This window comes from Camelina sativa, chromosome 2 (assembly GCF_000633955.1).
Source record: "Camelina sativa cultivar DH55 chromosome 2, Cs, whole genome shotgun sequence".
Taxonomy (NCBI): Eukaryota; Viridiplantae; Streptophyta; class Magnoliopsida; order Brassicales; family Brassicaceae; genus Camelina; species Camelina sativa.
In genome coordinates this window covers 1620564-1645644 of record NC_025686.1, presented here as the reverse complement: position 1 = coordinate 1645644, position 25081 = coordinate 1620564, and the positions used below count along the sequence as shown (strand labels likewise).

The 25081-nt window shown below is 36.1% G+C and overlaps 6 protein-coding genes across 8 annotated transcripts in view; 4 read left to right on the top strand and 2 right to left on the bottom strand.

The window, feature by feature from the left end:
- The window catches only part of LOC104747145, a 1994-nt gene extending 773 nt beyond the window's left edge, over positions 1–1221 (top strand). The window contains exon 2 of the mRNA XM_010468724.1: positions 5–1221. Within this exon, the coding sequence (XP_010467026.1) occupies positions 5–1221 (1217 nt within the window). The remainder of the gene's footprint in view (positions 1–4) is intronic.
- LOC104714081 (L-type lectin-domain containing receptor kinase IV.4) lies at positions 3772–6260 on the top strand. Its single transcript, XM_010431336.2, has one exon. It carries the CDS (start codon positions 4044–4046, stop codon positions 6060–6062), a length of 2019 nt encoding a protein of 672 aa, XP_010429638.1. The 5' UTR covers positions 3772–4043; the 3' UTR covers positions 6063–6260.
- On the top strand, positions 9871–12057 carry LOC104714073 (L-type lectin-domain containing receptor kinase IV.4-like). Its single transcript, XM_010431324.2, has one exon. The coding sequence runs from the start codon at positions 9902–9904 to the stop codon at positions 11933–11935; it is 2034 nt and encodes a 677-aa protein (XP_010429626.1). The 5' UTR covers positions 9871–9901; the 3' UTR covers positions 11936–12057.
- On the top strand, positions 12215–13967 carry LOC104714052 (putative S-adenosyl-L-methionine-dependent methyltransferase MAV_4873). Its single transcript, XM_010431293.2, has 7 exons — positions 12215–12451; positions 12639–12793; positions 12856–12976; positions 13120–13244; positions 13341–13454; positions 13541–13708; positions 13775–13967. Exons 1-7 carry the CDS (start codon positions 12274–12276, stop codon positions 13844–13846), a joined length of 933 nt encoding a protein of 310 aa, XP_010429595.1. The 5' UTR covers positions 12215–12273; the 3' UTR covers positions 13847–13967.
- Positions 13849–17697, bottom strand: LOC104714059 (U3 small nucleolar RNA-associated protein 14-like). Of its 2 annotated transcripts, none has more exons than XM_010431306.2 (11): positions 17375–17697; positions 16976–17108; positions 16397–16878; positions 16052–16270; positions 15648–15962; positions 15242–15550; positions 15063–15143; positions 14908–14985; positions 14434–14814; positions 14221–14352; positions 13849–14127 (listed from the first exon to the last, which is right to left on the bottom strand). In XM_010431306.2, the coding sequence occupies exons 1-11, from the start codon at positions 17639–17641 to the stop codon at positions 13954–13956; spliced, it is 2571 nt and encodes an 856-aa protein (XP_010429608.1). In that variant the 5' UTR covers positions 17642–17697; the 3' UTR covers positions 13849–13953. The 2 variants fall into 2 exon arrangements, with proteins under 2 accessions (XP_010429608.1, XP_010429615.1); XM_010431313.2 differs by having other exon boundaries at positions 15063–15140.
- LOC104714036 (poly [ADP-ribose] polymerase 2-like) lies at positions 17904–22099 on the bottom strand. Of its 2 annotated transcripts, none has more exons than XM_010431274.2 (18): positions 21859–22099; positions 21491–21755; positions 21271–21419; positions 21098–21179; positions 20676–20911; positions 20348–20474; positions 20082–20137; positions 19923–19996; positions 19762–19808; positions 19619–19668; positions 19450–19512; positions 19284–19364; positions 19065–19175; positions 18896–18971; positions 18639–18781; positions 18437–18510; positions 18222–18327; positions 17904–18122 (listed from the first exon to the last, which is right to left on the bottom strand). In XM_010431274.2, the coding sequence occupies exons 1-18, from the start codon at positions 21940–21942 to the stop codon at positions 18030–18032; spliced, it is 1917 nt and encodes a 638-aa protein (XP_010429576.1). In that variant the 5' UTR covers positions 21943–22099; the 3' UTR covers positions 17904–18029. The 2 variants fall into 2 exon arrangements, with proteins under 2 accessions (XP_010429576.1, XP_010429584.1); XM_010431282.2 differs by having other exon boundaries at positions 21271–21413.

Sequence of the window (25081 nt, the reverse complement as noted above, 5' to 3'; positions counted from 1 at the left end):
GCAGTGGAAGAAGGATGGGAACCTCCCTATGAGAAAACCGAAGCTGGTGACAAGATTACTAAACCTAAGGCACGCTGGACGGTAGAAGAAAAGAATTTGTCTAAATATAATGCTAGGGCACTTAATGCAATATTTGGTGCTATTGATGATGATGACTTTAAGCTTGTTCAAGGTTGTGAATCAGCTAAAGATGCTTGGGACATTCTGCATAAGACCCATGAAAAAAACTCAAGTGTCAAAAGAACGAGATTAGACCAACTTGCATCACAATTTGAAGTCTTAAGGATGGATCCAAAAGAGACAATTTCTCAGTTCAATGCAAAATTGAGTGCTATTGCTAATGAAGCAAAGAATCTTGGTAAGACCTATAAGGATACCAAGCTGGTTAAGAAGTTGCTTAAATGTCTACCTTCTAAGTATGCAGCTCATAAAGCAGTCATGAGAGTATCTGGCAACACAGACACCTTGAAGTTTGAGGATCTCATTGGTATGCTAAAATCAGAGGAGATGGAAGTTGCTGAAGAACTGAGAATTCATGGTAAAGGAATTGCATTCAAGGCAGATGACATGAGTGATCAGTTGCAAGAGATAAAAGATAACATGTCCTTGATGGCAAGAAACTTTGGAAAAGCTCTCAAACGTGTTGAAAAAGGACAGGGACGAGAATTAGCTTGCTGGAATCGAAGTGCTACAGAGAGGTCTTGTTCTAGGCCAAATATATCTGAAAAAGAAAAAGCTAATCCGAGAAAAGAGATTCAGTGTTTTGAATGTGGTGGTTTTGGTCATTATAAACCTGAGTGTCCAATGGTTAAGCGCAAAGAGATGAAGTGCTTTGAATGTAAAGGGATTGGACACTTAAAATCTGAATGCCCAAACATGGTGAAAGGAAATAATAAGGCATATGTTAGCTTTAGTGATTCAGAATCAGAGAGTGATGGGGATGAAGAAGAAGGAAGAATGTTGAATCTTTTTGCATACAGTGCTAAAAGTGATGATGTACTTGCTGAGAGCTCAGATGATGATGATGATGAGTCAATTTCAAAAGAGAGCTATTGTGTACTCTATGACAATTGGGTTCAGTTGTGTAATGAAAAGATGTTACTTGTCAAGGAAAAACTAAAATTAGAAGCCAAAGTTAATATGCTGGAAGAAAAGAAGCCTGGAAAATTGATTGGTGAGGAACTACTCCCTGCTGAAAGGAGTTGCTTGAGAGAAAACTGAGAAATCTTCAAGAACTCTATGGTTTGGAGAAGGAAAGATCAACAAGTCTTGAAAGGGAGCTGAACGAGAATCATAAAAAAATCAGGATGTTGAACAATGGTGGGAAAAAGTTAGATGAGATCTTGTCAATGGGAATTGTGGGATCCCAACATCGAGGTCTGGGTTATCACAAGGAGGGGATGGTTGAGATGTTGTCTCGTGATAAATCAGTGAGCTTTGTTAAGAGTAATTCAACCCATGAAACAGTATTCTGGGAAAAGTGGTTCAACAGGAAGCCCCTGTAGCACCAACTTAGAACACACGACATCAACATATATCTTCTTGTGAGCGAAAATGTTGGACTAAATCCAAGCGAGGACGAAGGGTTTATGAATGCTTTCATTGTGGTAAAAGTGGTCATGTGAGATCTTTCTGTTACAAGTTTAAGAACAAGATCAAGGAGCTTTGGATGGCAAGAAAGTGTTTTATTGATCCCTTTCATTTTTCTAGAGTCTGGGTGGCTAAAAAGGATTTGTACAATAAAAATTTCGAGAATGATGAGACAAAGTATGATCAAGGTTGCAAAGAGTCTGAGGAAATCAACCTATGCTGCAATCTCTCGAAGATAATCACTGAAGAAGATGTTGGAGTTGAACCTCAGGTTCTACAGGAGCCTGTTGCAGAACCCCAAGTACAAGAAAAAATCACAACTGAATCAACCAGATCCATTAGTAATGAAAGGAAAGATGAATCGTCAGGAGTCTTAGTTGTATCTAAACAGTTGCAAGGTCATAAGAATATCATAACAGCTCTTGAGGATTATTTTTGGTACAAGGCATGATAGGAAGCTTGTTGTGTCTCCCTGCTTATATGTCTTTATCCTTGTTTTTATCAGAATGTGCACTCACGCTGGGGGAGAGTATGCATATTGGTGATGTTGTAGCTGAATGTGGCTAAGGAGATTGAAAGCATGAAGCTTGAGTTGACACATTCAGATAAAAAGGGGGAGAATGAAAGCATGAAGACTTTTGGTGGAACAAGGCTAGTCTGTAAGACACTGGGAGAAGCTGTGCGCATGAAGTAATGAACGTGGAATTATAATGATGTGGCGAATTATATTTGGCAATTTGGAATATTGGAGTTTCCTTTATTGTTTAGCAAGATATCATCAGATCAAATAAAAAAAGATTTGGGGTTATCTTACATTAGGAAAGTATGTTAGCCGACGTGATATGTTAGCTATCTATATATTTGTATGGAGGTTTAAGGTTTTTCTTGAGCCGCATAGAATAAGTAGGAGCCAAGGAATAAGCTTTTAGGGTTCTTAACAAGTTTTGGTTAGATTAAGAATTGGTCAGTGACAAGTCGTGTTGACTGTGTGTAAATCTGATTAAACATATCTTGTAAGATTGTTTAAGTGATTCTTAATAAGAAAAGAGGTTCTTTTCAATATTGGCTGCATCTTCGTTTTTACAGCGCGTACCTCCTCGCATCATGTTTTGTATGTAAACAATTTCCCACCAAATTGGTTCGTTTGAGCTAATTTTTTTGTTGAAAAAAAAAAAGACCACAAAATGGTTTTCATCAAAACCAAAACGTGATTTGATACAAAATAATAAAATCCCAAAGCTTAATATGTATAATTTTCGTTTTTCTTTTAAAAAAAATTCTTAAATAGAAACATGTAAATACATATTCTGATCAAATATTGATAATTGAACTGGTAAAATATTTCACACAAAATGTAGAGATTGCTAGTTCCAGTAATACTTGGAAGAGACCCATATAAAATGTTTTGGTTTCTGGTCTAACAAAATTTACAAGTTTAAGTTCATAACCTCATACTATCTTACAAACTTGGAAACGAATAAACAACTAGCAAGAAGAGAGAAACGTGGACAAGAGATCATGAGAAAAAGAGTGGTGACACTTTTTTTTTTTTGCAATCAGTAGAAATTTGAGTTATGGCTATCGTTTACCATCTTATCAGCTTCACTCAATAGTATACAAGTTGTACCACAATATGGACAATTGAAGCCTCTATTAATATTTATATATTTACATTAGAAATTATGGAGCACGTACGTACTTATATTATAAGTAATGTTACACCAATCATGTGAAAAGACCATCCCTTTTAAGGAAACCAAAATTGGTCTTATACACTGTTTTGTATATCACAAAATTAGTGGCTACATTATTTGTTCTTTGTACTCAATTTCAATTTTTTTTTTTGTTAACAAAAAACATGCAAACTTAAGTTCACTTATATAATGTAATTTCATAGAAACAAAATTAATTTCAAACTATATCTAGTAGTTGTGTTGCTGGTTAGGTGATACATATTAGCAACTAACACCGGAGACAAACACACGTTGTACCACAACATTACAAATACTGTAAAAACATTTATTGCCCGTCACCACTATTATCCGTCACCTTCTTCATGAGTCTCTACCATGACCTCTAATATAGGTTAAGCCGAAACGACTTTTCCCTTGACCGTTAAACAAAAACGACTTTTCCACACTCTTTGAGTACACCATAAACTGTCTCATAGTTTCTTTACAAACTCAAAACCAAAGCCAACAAAAATTAAGAATCTTCACGGCCATGTTCTTCATTAAGCTCTTCACCATCTTCTTCTTAAGCTTCTTTTGTCACTCGTCTTCGTGAGTCTCTACCATGACCTCTAATATAGGTTAAGCCAAAACGACTTTTCCCTTGACCAATAAACAAAAACGACTTTTCCACACTCTTTGAGTACACTATAAATTGGCATAGTCTCTTACAAACTCAAATACCTAAACCAAAGCCAAAAAAAAACTCTTCAAGACTTCAACATGTTCTTCATCATCAAGCTCTTCACCATCTTCTTCTTAAGCTTCTTTTGTCATTCCCTAAAGTCCTCTTCCCAAATTATCGACTTCACTTACAATGGCTTCCGTCCTCCACCGACTGACATATCAGTACAAGGAATTACCACATTCACACCCAACGGTCGCTTGATGCTAACCAACACAACCATGCAGAGCACCGGTCACGCCTTCTATACCAAACCAATCAGGTTCAAAGATTCCCCAAACGGCACCGTGTCTTCTTTCTCCACTACTTTTGTCTTGGCTATTCACCCTCAGACCCCACTTGTTGGCACCCACGGCATGGCCTTTGTCGTTGCTCCTAGCCCTAGCCTCCCATTGGCCACCTTCGGCCAATACCTTGGTCTCTTCAATGTCACAAACGACGGTAACGATAGTAATCATGTATTCGCTGTCGAGTTTGACACAATTAGGAATATGGTGTTCAATGATACGAACAATAACCATGTTGGAATCGATATCAATAGCTTAAACTCGGTGAAAAGTTCGCCGGCTGGGTACTGGGACGAGAAAGATCAGTTTACTAATCTGACTTTGATCAGTGGTAAGCAAATGCAGGTTTGGATCGACTACGATGGTCGTACCCATCGAATCAATGTAACGATGGCTCCCTTCAGAGAGAACAAACCTATAAAACCACTTGTTTCTATTGTCAGAGATCTGTCTTTGGTTCTGTTGCAAGATATGTACGTAGGTTTCTCGTCAGCAACTGGTACTATTGTGTCCGAACATATAGTTCTTGGGTGGAGTTTTCGGGTGAAGGGGGAAGCTCAGCCATTGGTCTTATCGAAACTTCCGAAGTTGCCTGTGTGGAATTCAAAACCAACGAGACTCTACAGATTCTACAAGAACTGGGTGCCGTTGATTTCTTTCTTGTTGATTTCTCTCTTGATTGTTATCTTCCTTGTGCGCTTCATCGTGAGGAGGAGGAGAAAGTTCGCTGAGGAGCTTGAAGATTGGGAAACAGAGTTCGAGAAGAACCGACTAAAGTTCAAGGACTTGTACTATGCCACCAAAGGGTTCAAGGATAAGAACCTTCTTGGATCAGGCGGGTTCGGGAGGGTTTACAGAGGTCTCATGCCAAAGACAAAGAAGGATATCGCCGTGAAAAGAGTCTCTAACGAATCTCGACAAGGGTTGAAAGAGTTTGTGGCTGAGATAGTGAGTATTGGACAGATGAGTCACCGCAACTTAGTCCCTCTCTTGGGCTATTGCCGCCGGAGAGATGAGCTTCTACTGGTGTACGATTACATGCCCAATGGAAGCTTAGACAAGTATTTGTACAACAGTCCAGAGGTAACCCTCGATTGGAGACAGAGGTTTAAAGTCATTAATGGTGTGGCCTCTGCCTTATTCTACCTTCATGAGGAATGGGAACAAGTGGTGATTCACCGCGACGTCAAAGCAAGCAACGTCTTGTTAGACGCGGAGCTAAATGGGAGACTTGGGGATTTTGGTTTAGCTCAGTTGTGTGATCACGGGTCTGATCCTCAAACAACACACATTGTTGGAACGTGGGGATACTTAGCCCCCGACCACATCAGGACAGGACGGGCCACGACCGGTACTGATGTTTTTGCATTTGGGGTGCTCTTACTAGAAGTGGCATGTGGTAGACGTCCTATCGAGATTGATCACGTAAGTGGCGAGAGGGTCGTGCTCGTGGATTGGGTTTTTGGGTTCTGGATGGAGGGAAACATCTTGAATGCTACGGATCAGAATCTAGGGTCCGAGTATAACCAAAGCGAGGTCGAAATGGTTTTGAAGCTAGGTTTGTTGTGCTCTCACTCCGACCCAAAAGCTAGACCAACTATGAGACATGTGCTACATTATCTAAGGGGAGATTCAATGTTACCAGATTTGTCGCCAGTAGACTTACGTGGGAGTGGGATCATGTTGGGAACCAACCACGGATCTAATGAGTCAGGCATGTTTACCACTGAATCTACAGTTGCTTATTCTGTACTCTCCAGCGGTAGGTGATTTTCGTATATCATAACGTTCGTAGAAAGCAAGTATCTACAAAATATAGAGGACCATGTTTACATATATCAGTGTTGTACTCTTCACCTGAAATAAGTGGTTGATGCAAGTGGATGAAAAGTGTATGGTTGTGTGTTGCTGCTGGTTAGTTGATACGTTTTGACGACTATTTACTTTAAAATATTATTTTAAAAATATAATTACTGGTTAGTCACCATTAATCAGTGTTCAAGAAAACGGTATAGGTGGTAATCTAGGCGCTAGACACTTAGCAGACACCTAGACGATCGCTTAAACCACCTAAAATCGCATAATATTATTTTAATATATATCTTTAACTTTTGACTACATATATCTAGATTTTTCAAGTTTTATTTTCATATACATAATTATTAATTTTCATATGTTATTATTCTAAATTAAATAAATGCATTTTTCTAAAATTGGTTTTATGATTTATTATTTATTATTTTGTCTAACATATAATTTTACATAAATTTATATATAATACTAGGATTTCATCCGGGGTACACCGCGGGACTAAGTTATAAATTATTGTATTTTTAATAATAATTTTTAATTTATTTAGTTTTCAAATTTTCAATTAATTAACTTTTTATCTAATTAATTTATAATTTTGTTTAGAATTTTTTTTCTTCTTCTTACATTTTATAAAGTTTATAACCTAATTACATTAAATTTGTTATTAGATAGAATATAAAATTCTAGATTTGTTTTGTTCTCTAGAATTAAACAGAGGTATATGCCTATATAGTATGTTAGTGTATATTTTTATGTGTATTTTTTTTTTGAAATATTAAGAATGTGTTATAGTATGTGTAATATTTTGTAGTTCATATACTAAATAATTTATAAGTTAATTTTCAAAACTATGATTACAAATCTATAGTATATATGAGATAAACTAATAGTTTTAGTATTGGTTCTATATTCCAAACCCGTCATGCTAGGCGGGTCAGACAACATATTCAAAGATTTTTAATCTGCAAAAACTCATTATATGAAACCCGTGAAAGTAAAAATTATTTTTGAATACGTAATACAAAATAAAAATAAATCTGTGAGCAAGCAATATCTTTTACATTTTATTATTATTCTTTGAATAAGATATCAAATTGAATGGTAAATATGTTTGTTACCTTTTAAAATCATACCGTTAGTTTTTTTGAATGATATATTTTATATTTGATTTTGAACATATATTTTAGGGGAAATCAATGCGTTGAGATCAAAAATCGCGGCCACGGATCCTCTTCCAAGATCAAAAATCAATTCGTTTCTTGGTTAGACCGATTGTTTAGGAAATTTGTGTATGGAGAAAATATTGTTTTGTAAAATTGGAAACTTAATATTAATTAAATCAATTATAAACTTAATACTTAATGTTAAAGGGAATGGTTCCAATTGTTTTGAAAATTTATTTAAGATGAGAAATCTTGTTTTCAAAAATAGAAACTTAATATTAATTAATTAAATGAAAAACAAATTAATAATTAATGTCAATGGCAATTTTGTAAATAAATGACAACTTCAGGATTTATTTGCTAAATGTACTTGGAAAATGTATATATAGATCATATATACAACGTTTTTATGTTGTAAACATCTAAACCTCTTTAAAACGCTTAATTCTGATTAGGTAGCACAAAGATACTCTCATTCAAAGCGCCAATCATACATAAATAATTTTTATATTAAAACGCTAGGCATTCGCCGCCCGCTTAGCGCTTTCTTGAACACTGCCATTAATATATTAGGTCTAGCGTATACACCATTTTAAAACTTGTGAACAAGTAGAAAAAGATCAAATCAAATCATCGGTGACTATATAAAAAGTAATATTGAAGATGCCAACATGAAATCATCTACCATAATAAACACTAACAATTATTTGTTTATTTTGATTCTCTTGGTTTATACTTAAAATTGCAATATAAACTAGCTTTTGAAGTTAATTGGTTTTGAAGTTTTGATTGTGCTTGATGCTACTACAACTCTTGAGAGGTGTTTTTAAGCCATGAAAATTGTAAATTACATCGATGAAATTGGATTAGAGATCGATTACTATATGATTGTTTAGTTTGTTTTATTATGAAAGATGTGTTCAAAACTATACAAATAAAATTGTGATGAAAATATTTCAAGACATGAAGGATTGAAAGATGTTTTGTAGCAGGTATTTTGTTTTCAATTTTGTAGAGTGTTTTATATTTATGTTGAACTATGTTTTTACTTATGTTTGACCGGGTACGGTAAAAAATATTTCTCGTCCACCATTGCTTTGATTCAATCTTTGTTGGGCTTTCTAATCTAAAGTCAAGTTTCTATTAGTATAATATTGTCTATTTTGAGTCTAAGTGGCAAAGCTCTCATGAATTTTTTTGGACTCTTTTTCAAAAGGGTTCATACTAATTAATTGGTTGGACTTGACGTATATATATTATAAACTTTTTTTCTAATCTTCCGATATGGAACATTGGTTTACATCTCAACAATACTTTTCCTCAAACCAAGGACCGTGAATCTTAGGTCTCCCCCTCAGTGCAATCTTGTCACCATTGGCTACCATTGACTCAGTACTCCTTATTCGCGAGGTATTCTCGAGATACCTTCTTATCGAGTCACATTGAGGCCTATTTCCTAGGTTCACTTATTTCAACATGGACTCGGATACCAATTGTTAGATTTTCTAAGCCTTCATCAAGTCTCTATTAGTATGATATTGTCCGCTTGGGGTACAGGTGGTAAAGTACTCACGGATTTCTTATTTGACTCTTTCTCAAAAAATCTCATACAGGGCTGATTCTAACTTATATATTAAAAATATTTTTTCTAGTATTCCGATATGAACGTTGGTTTGCATCCCAACAAGCATCTCTCATATGCTAGAAATCAATCGACTAGGGGCAATCTTTCTCTCTAATATCTCCTCTTCTACTCATATAGTTGATTTTTCAATTTCTTGAAGACTTTCCTAGCACGTCAGAAATTCTGATTTGTCGGTCTTGATTTTCCCTTGGGCATTTCGTCAGTTTGTGACTGTAGGATCATTTACGTACGCGCCTTGCTTCTTACCTCCTCAGCTACTTTTACGCATCGTTGTGTGATACATTTCTGCGATTTATTATTTACCATACAAAATCAAATTGTGTATTTCCAAACTGATCTTACATTTTTTATTTGAATATGTCTACATAAGTGTTCAATTTTTTATAAAAAAGATCCAATTAAAACCTAATCTAAATTACTAAAAAAAACCTTGTTTGCTCAAAATTCAAGTGAGAAGTTTTTTTATATAGAACATCAATTAAATACGAAAAAGATATTGTCGAATTAGCGACAAGGACAACCACCAAGAGCCAAATAGATCAGGTAAAGATTTTTGGCAAAAACTTAGAAGTTGCTGCTTTGAGTGGCGTTTTAGACGAGATCATATAATTCTGCTCTGAAACATGAGTGGCGTATACAAATTCTTAGTTATTAAAAAAAAAAATTAACGACAAGGGACTCGATTTTATCATCCATTGCTATTATGAATTATCGGTGACAAAATGAAACGTGGAAGGAGATCCAGCGTTATTATCATGAGGTTCTATGAAACTTAATGTGACGACTTTTCCATTGACCAGAAAGAAAATACGATTTTTCTACTTTCTCTCGACACCGTATATTTTACTGTGTTTTTTGTTTTTTTTTTTTCATTTCGTCGACGACTTTTAGACATTCTCTTCACACTATATATTACTATTGTATGTCTTATAAAATCAAAATATCTCTGAACCAGAGACAATAAACAAAAAAGGTAGTAATAGTGAGCCATGTTCATGAAGCTCTTCACCATTTTCTTCTTCAGCCTACTTTCTCAATCCCTAATGTCCTCTTCCCAAACTCTCGACTTCATTTACAATGGATTCGTTTCCGAGTATTATTATACTTTTAGATATAATAATAATATATCCACCCAAGGAACTGCCTCAGTCACATCAAACGGTCTCTTGGTGCTAGCCAACGCAAATATCCAGGGTACTGGTCACGCCTTCTATACGAAACCAATCCGGTTCAAAGATTCTCCAAACGGCACTGCTTCGTCCTTCTCGACAACCTTTGTCTTCGCTATCAATCCAGAGATCAATATATTAAGCGGCCACGGCTTGGCCTTTGTCGTCGCTCCTAACTCCAGCCTCCCTTTCGGCAGTCCCAGCAAGTACCTCGGTCTCTTCAACATCGGCAACAACGGTAATGATTCTAATCATGTATTCGCTGTCGAATTAGACACTATTCGGAGTACTCAGTTCAATGATACGGACGACAACCATGTCGGAATCAATATCAATAGCTTGACGTCAGTGGAAAGTTCACCGGCTGGGTACTGGGACACGAAAGGTCAGTTTAAGAATCTGACTTTGAACGGTCGTAAACGGATGCAAGTTTGGGTCGATTACGATGGATATACCAACCGAATCAATGTGACGATGGCTCCCTTCAGGCAGGTTAAACCTAGAAAACCGCTTGTTTCTATTGTCAGAGATCTAACTTCGGTTCTTCTGCAAGATATGTACGTAGGTTTCTCCTCGTCGACCGGTAGTATTCTGTCGGAACATTATGTTTTCGGGTGGAGTTTCAGGTTGAAGGGTGAAGCTCCGCCATTGGCCTTATCGAAACTCCCGAAGTTGCCGTGGGTGGGGCCTACGAGAATATACAAGTTCTACAAGAACTGGATGCCGTTGATTTCCCTCTTGGTGATTCCCGTGTTGTTTATTATATCGCTAGTCTTTCTGGGGCGCTTCATTGTGAGGAGGAGGATAAAGTTTGCAGAGGAGCTTGAAGATTGGGAAAAAGAATTTGGGAAAAACCGATTAAGTTTCAAGGACTTGTACTATGCCACCAAAGGGTTCAAGGAGAAGCCCCTTCTTGGATCGGGCGGGTTTGGTAAGGTTTACAAAGGTTTCATGCGGACAACAAAAAGGGCGATCGCTGTAAAAAGAGTCTCGAACGAATCCCAACAAGGGTTGAAGGAGTTTGTTGCTGAGATTGTGAGTATTGGTAGGATGAGCCACCGGAACTTAGTTCCTCTCTTGGGATATTGCCGCCGGAGAGACGAGCTTCTTCTGGTGTACGATTACATGCCCAATGGAAGCTTAGACAAGTATTTGTACAATAGTCCGGAGGTAACAATCGACTGGAAACAGAGGTTTAAAGCCATTAAAGGTGTGGCCTCTGCCTTATTCTTCCTCCACGAGGAATGGGAACAAGTGGTTATTCACCGTGACGTCAAAGCCAGCAATGTCTTGTTAGACGCCGAGCACAATGGGAGACTCGGGGATTTCGGTTTAGCTCGATTGTGCGGTCACGGGTTGGATCCTCAAACCACCCATGTCGCTGGAACATGGGGATACCTAGCCCCTGATTACATCAGAACAGGACGGGCCACAACAGCTACTGATGTTTTTGCCTTCGGGGTGCTCCTACTAGAAGTAGCATGCGGTAGACGTCCTATCGACCAGAAAGAGAACGGTGAGAGGGTCTTGCTCGTGGATTGGGTACTTGGGTTTTGGACAGAGGAAAACATCATGGATGCTAAGGATCCAAAACTAGGGTCCGAGTATGACAAGAGAGAGATCGAAATGGTTTTGAAGCTAGGTTTGTTATGCGCTCACCCCAATCCACAAGTTAGACCAACAATGAGAGAAGTGTTACATTATCTAAAAGGAGATGCAATGTTACCAGATTTTTCGCCGTCTGACTTTTGTGGGGGTGGGATGACGTTGGGAATCAACCACGGACTTGGTGAGTTAGCCACGTTTATCGGTGGAACTTCGATTGCTGATTCTATACTCTCCGGAGGGAGGTGATATTTGAATATCATAACGTTTGTATGTACATTACACAATATATAGCCAGAAGAGGGCTAGTTGATGATATGTTTCAATGTCCTACGTTGACGTGAAATTATTGATATTTTATGGACGTAAAAGACCACTTTACTTTTTAGTTTTAACTATGTTGCATTCCAAGTAAATAAAGGTGGTTAAAATGACATTGTTCGATTAAAACGAGAAATTTTAACCACTAGTTTTTTTATGAAATGGTTTGCTGACAAAATAATCTATTTGAACCCTCTGGGTCAATCAGAGGTGTTTAGCCTCTTTCTTCTTCATCCCAAAGTCAGCACTCAGCGACATTGTTACGGATGCAGAGTCTATGTGTTCCTTCTCCTCTACACTTTCCGGCCACCGCACTCCGTCGCTGTCGGAATCGGATTTCCGCCGTTCGTTCGGTGAGAGCAGAGCGCAGAGAAGAGAACGACCCTTTGATTCAATCAGCTCTAGATTCAGCTTCTCTTCGTCTGCGAGAAACAAATCGAACAGGCCAGCCATCTCTCTCTCTTTATAGTTTCTACTAATAGAGTTCAATTTCATTTTCTATAGGATTCTCCCACAAAGAGCTAAATTTTGTATCTTGACCTTCTCTTAGGCATTTCGTCGAATACGTAGCTTTGATCAAATAGTTTCTCTAAGAAATTTTGACTAAAAGCTTTATAATTTCTACACGCAGAGCCTCTCTTCATCGACCCTTATGCCGCTTGCTTCTTACCTCCTTATATAAAGAAGGAATTGGACATCCATGAAGAACAACATTACTGTCTTGCAACAAAGTTTATCGATGACAAGTTGTTAGAAATAGCTAAACGCATTGATGGGCTAAAGCAGGTTACTTTACTTCCTTCTTTTTGTCTCTTTAGAATCGTACAATGTAAATCACATCTTTGTAGGTTGTCTTGTTCACAGATGGTATGGATACTCGACCTTATAGGCTTAACTGGCCAACTTCGACTATGATCTTTGATGTATCACCAGAAAAAGTTTTTGAAATTGCATCTGATAAGCTTCAAGGTTTGTGCCTTTCCTTTGCTTTGAAGCGTCCATTTTGTTTGTCAGAGATATTTTGGTTGGTTACTACAAGAATACATGTGTTGTTAGCTTTTTTAGTCATACTTCATTTCATGGTTTGATATTGTTTCCTCTTATTGATTCAGGTGTGGGAGCTAGGATCCCTAAAAGTTGCTTATTCTTTCATATACCCGTGGAATCAGGGGACACAGAGCAACAGTTACGCTCAAAAGGTTTTAGTGGGAATCGGCCGAGTATATGGGCAATGCAGGTGATATGTGTTATTTGTCAAATCTCCCCTTTTCCATGCAGTTGACATGAATGTTATATGTTGACAACTTGACATGATTGATTCTATTCATAACAGGGTTTACCTCTTGAGTCACAATCAGGTTTTGAAGCTATTCTATCAGCCATTAGTAGCTTGGCCATGAATGAATGCTACCTAATAGGAGAATTTCCTACAAATATCACACTCCAGGTCACTTTCATCTCTTAACCATCTTTGGACTTCTACCTTAAAGTATCAATCTTTTGTTTTGATTCCTTATGCGGTGTTGACTGCAGCCGGATTTGACAAAGTGGATGGAGAAACTGTTCATGAGCAATGGTTTCCGGGTGAAAATTGTTAAGTATGAAGAGATTGCTGCGAGTTTAGGCGTTGTTTTACAGTCACCAGCAAACCATGACTCGGTCCTATTTATCGCCCAACAGCTCAAGTTTTCAGATGATCAGGTAATATCGCGTGAGGTCTCTCCCTTATATACTTAATCATCTCAGCTGATTGTTAAAGTCTTGCAGATGGAGACATGGAGACAAGAATTTCAAAGAGTGGAAGAAGACGGAGATGAACAAGGATTTGACGAGCTTTGATGAAGCGAAACAAAATGTATCTTTTATAAATAAGACAAATTACAAAGCAAAACTTTTTGGATCAAAATTTGTGTGTAAACAAGTTTGAGAATACTAAAATATTGGAGCTAAGCTTTTGTCTTTTGCTTGGACTTGCCTTTGCTTTGACCTTTACCGGTTTTACCACCCTTCTTGGGGTTTTGTTTCTGATTGCTTCGAGGGTGTTCATCATCTACCTTCTCGTTTGGATTCGCTTCCTCGAATTTGAGCGGTTTAATTATCACACCAGCTCTCTTCACAACCTACACACATTTATTCCCCACAAGGTCAAAATAAATGGAACATATTGAGTTTAACAAAGAAATAGTAAGTTTAACAGAGAAATGAAAAGGAACCTCAGGTCGGTTTAGAGATCCAACAATAGTTGCAGGATTAAACTCGGGTCCTATAGGCATGCGCATGCTGTGTTCGAAAACCTCCTTAGATGTATATGGGAAAGGTAGAGTCGTTGTATGAAGTTTCTCAACCTGTCAAAAAACAGATAATGTTAGCACATGAAGGGATTATTACGAACAGAAGAATTGGGATATCAAGCGAGAGACACTGACCTTTTTATCTACTTTTTCTGATATGATAACATGTCTGAGACGAGCGTCTTTCCTTGTTTTGAGATCTAGCGTTCTCTTTTTCTTTGCATCTTCATGTTCCCTAACCATCCATGAAGGTAAACCTCTCTTCTTTTGGATATTGGTCCATTGTCCCCAACCAGGAACTAGAACCGGTTTCTCCGGTTCAGGAACTTCCTGATTTAGAACCTCTTGCTTCTCCTTCTCGAATTCATCTACTACGTCATCACCAGCAAAAGCACGTTGTATAAGCTCTGCTTGAGAAGGAATTTCATAGGTTTCCTTTGAAGCTGATGTCAAAATCCCATCAACCATTTCCTCTGCTTCACTCTCGGAATCTTCACTTTCGTCATCTCTAGATTCCTTTAATAATTTTAAAGAATCGAAAAAAATGAACACCAAGTGAGGAGAAGAAAAGGATAAACAGAAGGTTTGGTTTAGTTTTAAGAATGAAACCTTCTTATCTTGGCCCTTTGAATATGGTACATGCTTCTTTAGTTTTTTTTTGGTTTCTGCATTTTGGCAGCCTTTCATCTGTACAACATAGAAAAAGAAGTTAAAAGATAACATAAACGGAAAGGAAGTCTGATTTGAAAATTGTCAAAGCAAACCTTCTTCCAAGAGCCTGACGCAAACAAAGCAACATCAAATGTTGTCTTAGAAGCTGGATTTTCAACATCATCATCAAACTTCTACAAAAAAAAAGTTAAACAAAACAATTGTTATCAGGGATTTGAAAGGGAGAAAGAGAGAACCATTGTGACTAACCGAACAAGAAAACCAGTGGTACCTCAGTCTCTGTTATGGCTCCAGTGTTTCTAGCAGGTGAAGCAGTATCTCTAACAGCACCTAGGTCATTATTTTCTATGCCTTCCGTATCATTGTCACTATCACTGTTATCATAAAAATTGTCCGAGTCCTTTCTAGACTCTTTTGGAGCTTCGACCTTAGCGGTGGCACCAAATACTCTTCTGCCACTAACAACAGCAGTCTTTTTAGGATTTTCTTCTCCACCAGAATTCTCCCACTCTTCATACTCCTCAAGTGCACGTTTACCTCCTTCAATAGCTTCCTCGTTTTTCTTTTTCATAGCACGAGCCTAATCAAAGCCAAAAACACTAGACTGAGTCTAACGAATGACGAAAAACCAGAGTAAAACAATCAAAATTGTTTTGAGAAAGCAAATCAAGAATTACCATGAAAGGTAATGAAAGAAGACCAGAATTGGGTACTTCATCATCTTCTACAGTTTTCAGTGTCTTCTCTCTGGCCTTTGCTATCAATTTAGAAGGAGTATCCTGGTCTGAACCATCATTTAACTCTTCCTCATCGTCGCTCTCATCACTGCTACTTCCATCGTTCGTGGAGTTCATCTTTCTGGACAAAGTAGCATTAATCTGAAGTTGTTCAGATATAGCTGCCCGAGTTCCATCGTATTTCACATTCAGTCCACGGCTTATCATGCGTTTGGCCCATTTTCCTGTGTTTTTGTGCTTCAACGTCATCCGTTCCTGCATAAGCACAAACAAACAAGACAACTTACTACTTGACAGTGTCTTGAAGAGAAATTTAGTGCAGGTAGAAGAAATTTTAGAGTCACCTCTACTCGTCTAGCCTCCTGCTTCATAGCCTCTTCTTTAGCCATTTCAGGGTCCATTAGTGCTCCCATTGCTGATTTCTTCAGGTCTTTGCCTTTCAGGCGATGATAAGTTTTAGACTTAATCTTCTTGATACGTTTACTTTTGAGCTCATGGCGGAAGAGCAGGCTCCGCATCTTGGCAATGTGGTCACGGTACTTGATTTGGTCTTCAACTGACACCTGCCAATCAAAAGTGTAATCCAAACAGTTACATCAGATAAACGATCTTCAATGACGTGACATGCCAGATTATTTTATAAGTCAAATAAGATGCGTGCAGGAAAGAACTAGATCAGAGGAACTTGCCTCGTTCAATTCAAGAAGCTTAGCGCCATCTTCATCGTGAGCCTCCCCAAGCTCGTTATCATTGAGCACAGAAGCCATTTTCTTCTCAAAGTCAGTCCTGGGTTGAAATTCTGATGCTATTGCGCCAACTGTAGAGTACCCCAAACTGACATTTTGGTTGAAATAAACAGTTGGTGCCTCCCTATTCCTCTTAACCATATGCACCCACTTATTAAACTCCTTGTCAACAAGTCCTTTCACAGCTTTGCGTTCCAGTCTTTCTCGTTCTGGCTTTGGCAGAGGAGCATGAACAACAGCTTGAGCATCTTTCTGCATCCGTGAGATCCTCTTCTCTAGTTCGTTAAACCCAGGTTTTCCTTCAATAGGCGCCATTAATTCGTCAATTGTGAGGAGACCTTTGCCCTCCAGAACATCACGGGTTGGATTAAACTCAGACTCTGGATACGCTTCAGTGAAGAGTACAGGTTTTCTCTTACTCTCTCCTGATTAACATCATAGGTCATTATTACATACACAGCTTACAAATACAATGAAGAGAAGATAAAAGCGAAACTATGTGAAGAAAGTCTCAGTCTTTACCATCAAAGGCTGCACTTGGCATTCCAGTGACAGCTTGCAACATCCGTGTGTGTCTAACAACATCATCACCTTCACCTTCCTCATTGTCACTGTTCCCACCTTCGTCATCATCATCTGACTCCACATTTTCATCCTATATCGAGATATAGACAATTTATCAGTATGACATACATATTACCAAGGTCTTAAGTAGTACTCCCACTACCAAAATCAATCAATTGAAACATTTTTAACTCTCAATTTCAACTCACCAACGGTTATAGCAAATTCCTTTATACCAAAAACCCTAATTGACCAAAAACCAAACTCCTAAACCCTAAAGGAAACTCTTATTGTGTTATCACTAAAGTTAATAACTTGCAATTTTATACAGTGGCGGCGTAAGAGAAAGAAAGAAACCTCGAAATCTTCAGGAAGCTCGTAGTTGTAGTTAACGACGGGGTCGTAGCGATTGTTTTTCCGAGACTCTTCCTCAGGGACACCTTCTTCGTACTCATACAAATCGACGATTGCATCATCGGAATCAATCTCGTCGTCTTCTTCGTCAGAGTTCAAAGGACGTTTCTCATTGGCGATAGTCTTCAGTATAGAGTTAGGCAAATGAGGACCTTTCCTCCTTTTGTTCTTGCCTAGGGTTTTCGAAGTAGATCTCCTCTTCTCTCCCATGGCTGCCTCTGTTTCTTTTTTTCTGGACAAGCTCCGGTTTGAGAATTTTTCGTAGGGCTTCTCTTTGCCCTTTAAATACTAATAAAAATCTAGTTTCAGAGTGTCTTAATTTTGTACCAATTAAACCGGATAAAATTAGACATGATTTACGGTTTTGCGGACCAATGTACGGTTAAACCGTTTTTTGTCTCTTCAAAAACCTTAGAACTTAGGTGCAAATTTTGATTAGGGGAGTTTGAAAAGCAGTGGAATAAAACTTTCAAATCATTAGGTGACAAAATCCCAAGCCAAATTACAAAAGCTACTCGAATACTTTGTTAACAGATAAAATTGTTGGGATTTTGATCATTAGTTTGATGATGTTCAAAAGCTTTATACATAAAAAGTTTTAGTGCTTGTAGTTGAATTTGACTTGAATCACATAACGCATCTTGATTTGTTCCACATTGTAGACTATATATTCGTTGTACAACAACATCCCCTGCAAAAAAAAAGTTAATAAAAATCAAAGTTGACTTTCAATTTGGGAGAGTTTTACTAAGATTTTGTGAATGTGTTGAAGGGAAACCAATAAAAAAACCTTGGAGGACGAACTTTCCACTGGTTTGCCTAGTGGAACAACAACACCGTCTTCTAGTGTTTGTGCCTCTGATGGGTCTGGTGCTGTTTTCCCCACACCTTTTGTGCTGTAACCATCACTCAGTTACAAATCAGTGTTTATATGTACAGTGCATAAACCGTTAACCCATAATTCATAGCGTTTTATAAGGAACTTGTGTGAAATATGAACCATACCTTAGCTTCCCCGGGGGTAAATTGTCCGCGTTATAATCTGAATATAGGAGTTCATTCATGTCTCCCAAAGCAACCTAGAGAAGTTTATATCATTACGAAACAGAAAGGGAGTTATGTTGAATGCGATAAAGAGGTCCTGTTGATAAATAGGAGTTTGTTGATTTCCGTGTGAAATGAGCAATAAGAGAAGAAGAGAGTATACCTCACAGAGGAGCAGAACGCCGTCATTAGATCCGTGGTTAGCATAGCAATAGTTTGCGCTCTTCGAGAACATATCAGCAAAGTAAACCCCTTTTCCAAACATGTAACCAGTTACAGGCGCTTCAGGAGGAGCTATCCGGAGACCTGTTTGGTGCCTCATAGAAGTTATTATATTTAGTATGCCATTGAAAATCCCTCAACAACGAAGGAAAAAAAGGGGACAGTAAGAGACAGAAAAGAAACAGAGAAACTTGTTACCTTGAGATAAAATACCGGCCCAGTTAGTGAGACGTGACCCATGCCAGAGTAGCATCCTGTTCTTCGAACTTGAAAACTACCAAGAAAAAATAAAGTCTCAGAGTGCCCAAATGAAAAATCAGAATAATATGTATAGTACTGATGACAAGCTTGAAATACCATAACATACCTGTTGGAATCTGTCAGCTTCAACACCTCTTGAAGCTTTACATAGTTGAGCAATCTCAACTGTGTATCCCGAATGCGTTTTTGCATGAGTGTTCTCCATGTAACTGGCAACCTGATTTTAAGTTTTAAGGAGTAGACAGCAAAAGGTTTAAAACACAGACAAGTTGTAATACTCAAGTATCAAAGATGATCATTCAAAGTTCACAAAACAAAAAATTACCATAGAGAACTCCTCTGAATCTGCTCCTACTGGCGTCAAACCACAATTAAGTTGCTGGTAGTGATAATATAAAGGATCATCCTATAGTCATTGCAAAAAATTTCTGTCATATCATTAGGGAACTATACCACAGAGTCTATTTCATATAGACTGACTGATGACTTACCTGCAATCCCCGATCGACTGACAACAATTTTGTCGCGAGTTCAATTTCACCTAATGCTTCAACCTTACATTATAAAGTGATATATTACATACAACACAAAACATATAGCACCCAACCATTAATTTCCTGAAGACCAAAACTAGTCAAGTAGGACAGTAGAAAGAATTACCATTTCTATTTTCTGTTTCAACTTTTGAGGAGTGTCGATAACAAACTGACCTGTTACAGCTCAGAATTTTAGACGTTAGTGAATGTTCCGTTATAATATAATCTTAAACTTTAGCACAGATGTAAAAATGCATATGTACTTACTCATTTTCTTAAAACCAAAATCATGTGGTATCACAGTATAGAACTCTCTGCATCAACAATGACACAAAGTTAGACTAGCTGAAATCTAAATTCTTTTGTGCGAAACAGTTATGTAATCAACTAAAAGCAAAACATAGTCTAGCAATTAACAAAATGCCTACCCACTCAGTTCCTCAAGCCTCTTTCTATCAAACCGGTCAATCACCTCCGAGATTCTCTTCAACACTTCATAACCCTAGATAGATCAAAGAGAAGCTATTATGTGATATCACAACAAGCTATAACTTACAGAAATGAGACCAAACAGATGCTATTTTTACCTTTAAAATTGTGGACTTGCTTATTTTGCCAAGTGGCAATTTGTTAGCGTTATATCCTTCAATTACAAATTTTGAAAATATGTAAGAGGATTGTGACAGACAAACAAAAAGACAGGATAAAAGGTAGGACGTACAAACTCAGATAAAGGGAGACCAGAACAAAGATATAGTGTATCAGACATAAAAGCAAAGGAATCTCAACCACTGCTCATTTTGCCAATGAATACTCTCATTTATATGAAGTGATAAAAGTAAGACTAACGAACCTATCTCCATCATGTGCTCTGCCATCATGCTGACGTTACATATAAGAGAAATGAACTTGGCAACCCGAGTATCTAGTTTTGAATTTTCAGGTTTAACTTCGGAAGATGAACTGGGAATATCATTGACCTGAGTAAAAGGAATTGTGAACTAAGAGTAAGTGCACATTTGAACAATGCGAAAAATTACAATTGCAATTAAACAGGGGAAAAAACAGTTAGTTCGATTTGAAAAACAAAAAAAGTAGATATGCACTCAAAACCTCATTGCAGCTGATCCTTTGGATCATACCACACAACAAATTTTAAGAAAGGACTCCAAAACACTCACCGGTGAATCATTTTCCTCTTTTCCATAATCCATTTCGAGCCATGTATAGGACTTGGGATGAGGAATAAATTCCTTTCTATCAGACCAATAATTCTTTGTCTTGTCACAGAACTTATTGGTAAATATTTCAATAGCACGATCCCACGAGTCATAAGGCCCATCTAACTTACTTTGTCCTTTCACACCAACTCTTCCCCATCTGAAGTAAACCATGTATGTCTTTTTTGTATCCGACTCTGCACAAATGCACAATGAAGAAGAGAGAAGCATGAAAAATGACAAAGAGTCATCAAATGCTGTAACTGCTTCAATAGATATTCTGATACTCATACAAGACAACTATTGTCTTATTAATCTTGGAAAGTAGCAAAAACAGAAGCTAACAAGGAAAAATTAACTTTTTAAGGTCTTGGAAGACTGACCTAAGACTTGTAGGACAAAGAACTTGTTATTGTTATCCCTGACATTTGTCTGATTTAAGATAGCATCATAAACATCATCACCCTACAACATTCAACAAACACCCCAGTTTCTAACCCACATTCATGAACACAATAAGATACAAAACTCAAAGATTAAATTCACAAATCCTTACCCTTTGTAGAACATGGTACTGGTTCTTTATCTGATCAGGAATCCATTGATCCAACACAGCTGCACCCTTCTTCGTCGCAGTTACAATTTTCTCTTCCTTCTTATCCTCTTCAAACCCATTGTTGTCATCTTCAGCTTCTTCATCTATCCCTTTAATACAAAACACAATAAGAACATTTCCATACAAACCATACCATACCAAATAAACGAATTCACATTACCAGAATTGACTGGTGCATTGGAATCGTTGTTAGCGTCATTGCAGAGCCTCTCAAGAAGTTCTTTTTTGGTTCCCGTTGTATCTAAGCCTCTCTTATTAGCTTCATCACGCAACTCCTTCACAATCATCCCACGAAATTGGCTCATTGCAATCAATTTGTTCGATTCATCAGTCTCATCCGAAGAAGAGTCTCTGTTTCTTTTCCTTTTGCTCTTCGATTCTTCCTTCTTAGTGTCTTCTGCGATAGCCTCTTCAAGCCTCTCTACCTACAAACACGACGAAACAAACACCCAAAATCAAATTCGAAATATTAACGAACCAGAGAAGAAGAGTTCAATACAAAATCGATTCAGAGAGAGGGATACATACCAGAACGGCTTTGACTCCGGTAGTACTGAGTCCACGCTCGGCGAGTTTTGAACGGAGTTCGTCGACTTTGAGCTTACTCGCCATCGTCGTCTTCGAGTATTAGTTCGAAGAAAAGGGAATGAGACTGAGGAAGAAAAAATGCTTCTATGGTCTTCTTCAGAAGAGAGTTCGCGCGAGCATTTTGAAGAGTCTTCTTCTTCTTCTTCTTCCCCAGGCATCAATGGCTTCCCTTGAAAGCTTTATGGCTTTTTCAAAATTTAATTTTTAAAAATTGAAAAAAAGTTCTCGTTAATTTTGCGGATTTTGCCCAATATTATTTTTTGAATATTGAAAAGGCCCCAAACTTTAGGATTGAATTCTTAAATCCGCTCTTGAACTTTTAAAATAAATTAATTTAATCCCAAATTTATTTTCTACCATCTAATAGTACTACACTAAAACTTCTATAAATTAATACTCTATAAATTAATAAACACTATAAATTAATAAATTTTGCTGGTTCCAAGTCCGGCCAGTATAAAAATTAACAAAATTTGATAAGCTAATAAGATAATAATTTTTTTGAAATCCCCATGTAAAATATGGTCCCAATAATATCATAAATTAATAATCATGTAAAATTTACATATATATATATAGTGATATAATAATGTATATTTCTCCTAAAGCTCATTTCTATATAAACAGTTGTAATATTGTATTTTCAAACTATAACTATATCTAACATGTCATAAAAATAGTTAAATTTTAAAGTTTTCAATTTTTATATATATGCATCATTTACAATTTAATAATTTGAAAGACTATTAAAATAGGAAAATTGATACTATTCTTAAATTTGAATTTATGTATGTCATGTGTATAAGTCAATTTGTCTATAGTATTTGTTATTAATTGTCAATAATATTTTCTAAATATTACAAGTTCAATTCATAAACCATAAAATTTACAACATTGAAATATTATCTTATTTTGCTAAAATTGTCTCAATTCATAATTTTTAAAAATTTAAACAATTAAAAATATATCTATAAATTAATTATTATTATCTTATAGTGTAAATTAATAATTATTAATTTATAGATAAATTAATATCACTATAAATTAATAAAATGTCTTAGTCCCAATATTATTAATTTATAGAGGTTTTACTGTATTTTCCTAAAGATAACCATTAAAAATGAACTTAGTTACGAAAATAATAGTTGAATTATTTTACGTGGGTCTAATGTATAGTTTAAGAAACATTTTGAAAATAATCTGAAATGTGCTAAACCGGACACAAATTAATACTAGTATAGTTTTTGGCACTAATTAATGGTTCGCCACTAATCATTTTCCAATGACAACGTGTATACAAATTATATATCCTCAACCTATTATTGTACTAGGGTTGACTGATGAATAATGATCACAATATTTTTTATTAGAGAGGTAAATCAGATTTACAAACATTACTAGGTGTTACATCAAGGGATAACACATGTTGTAATTAATTTATGTATATTTTAAATATATAAAATATTTTGGTTTATGTGATTTTTATAATTTTGAAAATTTAAATAATGTTGAGTAGCATATTTGGTTTAATTACATTGTAAATATTACAACATATTTAGATAAGTACGTTATTTAGACATTGTTAATCCTTTGCACGGTAACAGATATACAATGATCATTTTGTAGTTTCTAAATGATAGCGGTATGCTTAAAGTTGTTAAATCCAAATATAATATTTTAATTTGGTTTTAGTTTGGATTATTGCACATATATAATCTACACATAACTATTTTAGAATGGCAAAGACATCTCGTCCCATCCTGTTTTGTCATGTCCCATCCTGTTTCATCGCATCTTTACCCATAAAAATTGTTTATGTCCCATAACTGTTATCTTTTAAATAATTAACTATTAGACAATTTTTATTTTCTAAAAATTTTGGTAAGAACATAATTAAATTTTGTGTATTTCTCATATTTTTTATATATAATTTATTTCCTAAAACTGTGAGAAAAGATATGCACATATATTAATTGTAATCTCCTTTGCTTGTTTTTTCGTTTTTTTCCTAAAATATTTATAAAGAATAAGAAGTTTAGATATGATTTATTATGTATTTTAAAAATTTTCTTATTAAAATATGATGTATTTGTTTTCCTTAATTAATTTAGGTAAAATTATGATTAATTTAATACATAATAAATATATTTGAAGAGAAAATCGGATAACTAATCAGGTATTAAATGACCCGCGCGGATTCTGACTTAATTTAAATGGTTAGAAAATTTTAATTTCATGATATACTAATATATTAATAATTATGATTACTAAAAATTATTACATGAATACTCCTGNTTTTTTAAAAAAAAAAAAAAAAAAAAAAAGCATACTCCTGCTTTAATGGTATCGAACTATCGATTATGTAACAAGTTTATCAAAGCAACTACAGATATCGATGAAGATAACAGGCCCATTAAGCATAGCGTCGGATTGAGTGGTATCACCGATTTGTTTTTTCACTAATTTATTGGCCCGTTTATTTTTCCAGTGTCAAATATTTTTATTTACAAAATGCAAAACTCTAGGAAATTTGGATGGTTTGAGTTCAGTTTTTTTTTTAATTGGTTACTTGATAACGATTATTTTAATGTCATATATACGAAACCGTAAAATATATACTAATATCTTTTCATATTCAAAATTCACATGACAAGTAACTTTCTGGTAAGAAGAGTTTTGAGATTTTGACCCAAAAAAAAACAAAAAGGTAGAGAACATGCAAAAGACATCACGAATGTTTTCCTGGTGGTGTATAGATGGACCGAACCAAACGACATGTTCTCAGTTCATATACCAACCGCCTAACATTACAGCCTGTCCTTACCCTAAAGCTTTAAATTATTCTTTGCTCATAGCCTCCTCATACTATATAGTAGTATCTTTTTGGCATTACATGATAATATGTATAAGTAGAAGATATTACAAAGAACAGCGCACAGGAAAAACAAAATGAAACTAAAAGCTAAGAGACATTACAAGCTATTGTCAATGATAAGAAAAAAAATTGTTTCTTAATTATGATCGGTCATCTAGGTTTTTGTAACTAGAAATTCCGGACTAATTATCCAAATTAATCTCCAAGACATGTACTAAAAGATTGGATATTCTTATCGTAGTCTTTTGTAAGGATCAACTATTGTTAAAATTATCACACAGTAGAATG

Bases quoted from the DNA above. Each gene is read 5' to 3' on its own strand.
- LOC104714081 (XM_010431336.2), top strand. From the start codon at position 4,044: ATGTTCTTCATCATCAAGCTCTTCACCATCTTCTTCTTAAGCTTCTTT.
- LOC104714073 (XM_010431324.2), top strand. From the start codon at position 9,902: ATGTTCATGAAGCTCTTCACCATTTTCTTCTTCAGCCTACTTTCTCAA.
- LOC104714052 (XM_010431293.2), top strand. From the start codon at position 12,274: ATGCAGAGTCTATGTGTTCCTTCTCCTCTACACTTTCCGGCCACCGCA. The intron at 12,452-12,638 runs GCCAGCCATCTC...TTCTACACGCAG, and splicing joins GCGAGAAACAAATCGAACAG to AGCCTCTCTTCATCGACCCT. The intron at 12,794-12,855 runs GTTACTTTACTT...ACATCTTTGTAG, and splicing joins GCATTGATGGGCTAAAGCAG to GTTGTCTTGTTCACAGATGG.
- LOC104714059 (XM_010431306.2), bottom strand. From the start codon at position 17,641: ATGGGAGAGAAGAGGAGATCTACTTCGAAAACCCTAGGCAAGAACAAA. The intron at 16,271-16,396 runs GCAAGTTCCTCT...TTTGATTGGCAG, and splicing joins AGCTTCTTGAATTGAACGAG to GTGTCAGTTGAAGACCAAAT. The intron at 14,815-14,907 runs GTTTCATTCTTA...AAATTATTAAAG, and splicing joins CAAAGGGCCAAGATAAGAAG to GAATCTAGAGATGACGAAAG.
- LOC104714036 (XM_010431274.2), bottom strand. From the start codon at position 21,942: ATGGCGAGTAAGCTCAAAGTCGACGAACTCCGTTCAAAACTCGCCGAG. The intron at 19,809-19,922 runs GTAGGCATTTTG...TTGTTGATGCAG, and splicing joins AGGCTTGAGGAACTGAGTGG to AGAGTTCTATACTGTGATAC. The intron at 19,669-19,761 runs GTAAGTACATAT...GAGCTGTAACAG, and splicing joins TTTTGGTTTTAAGAAAATGA to GTCAGTTTGTTATCGACACT.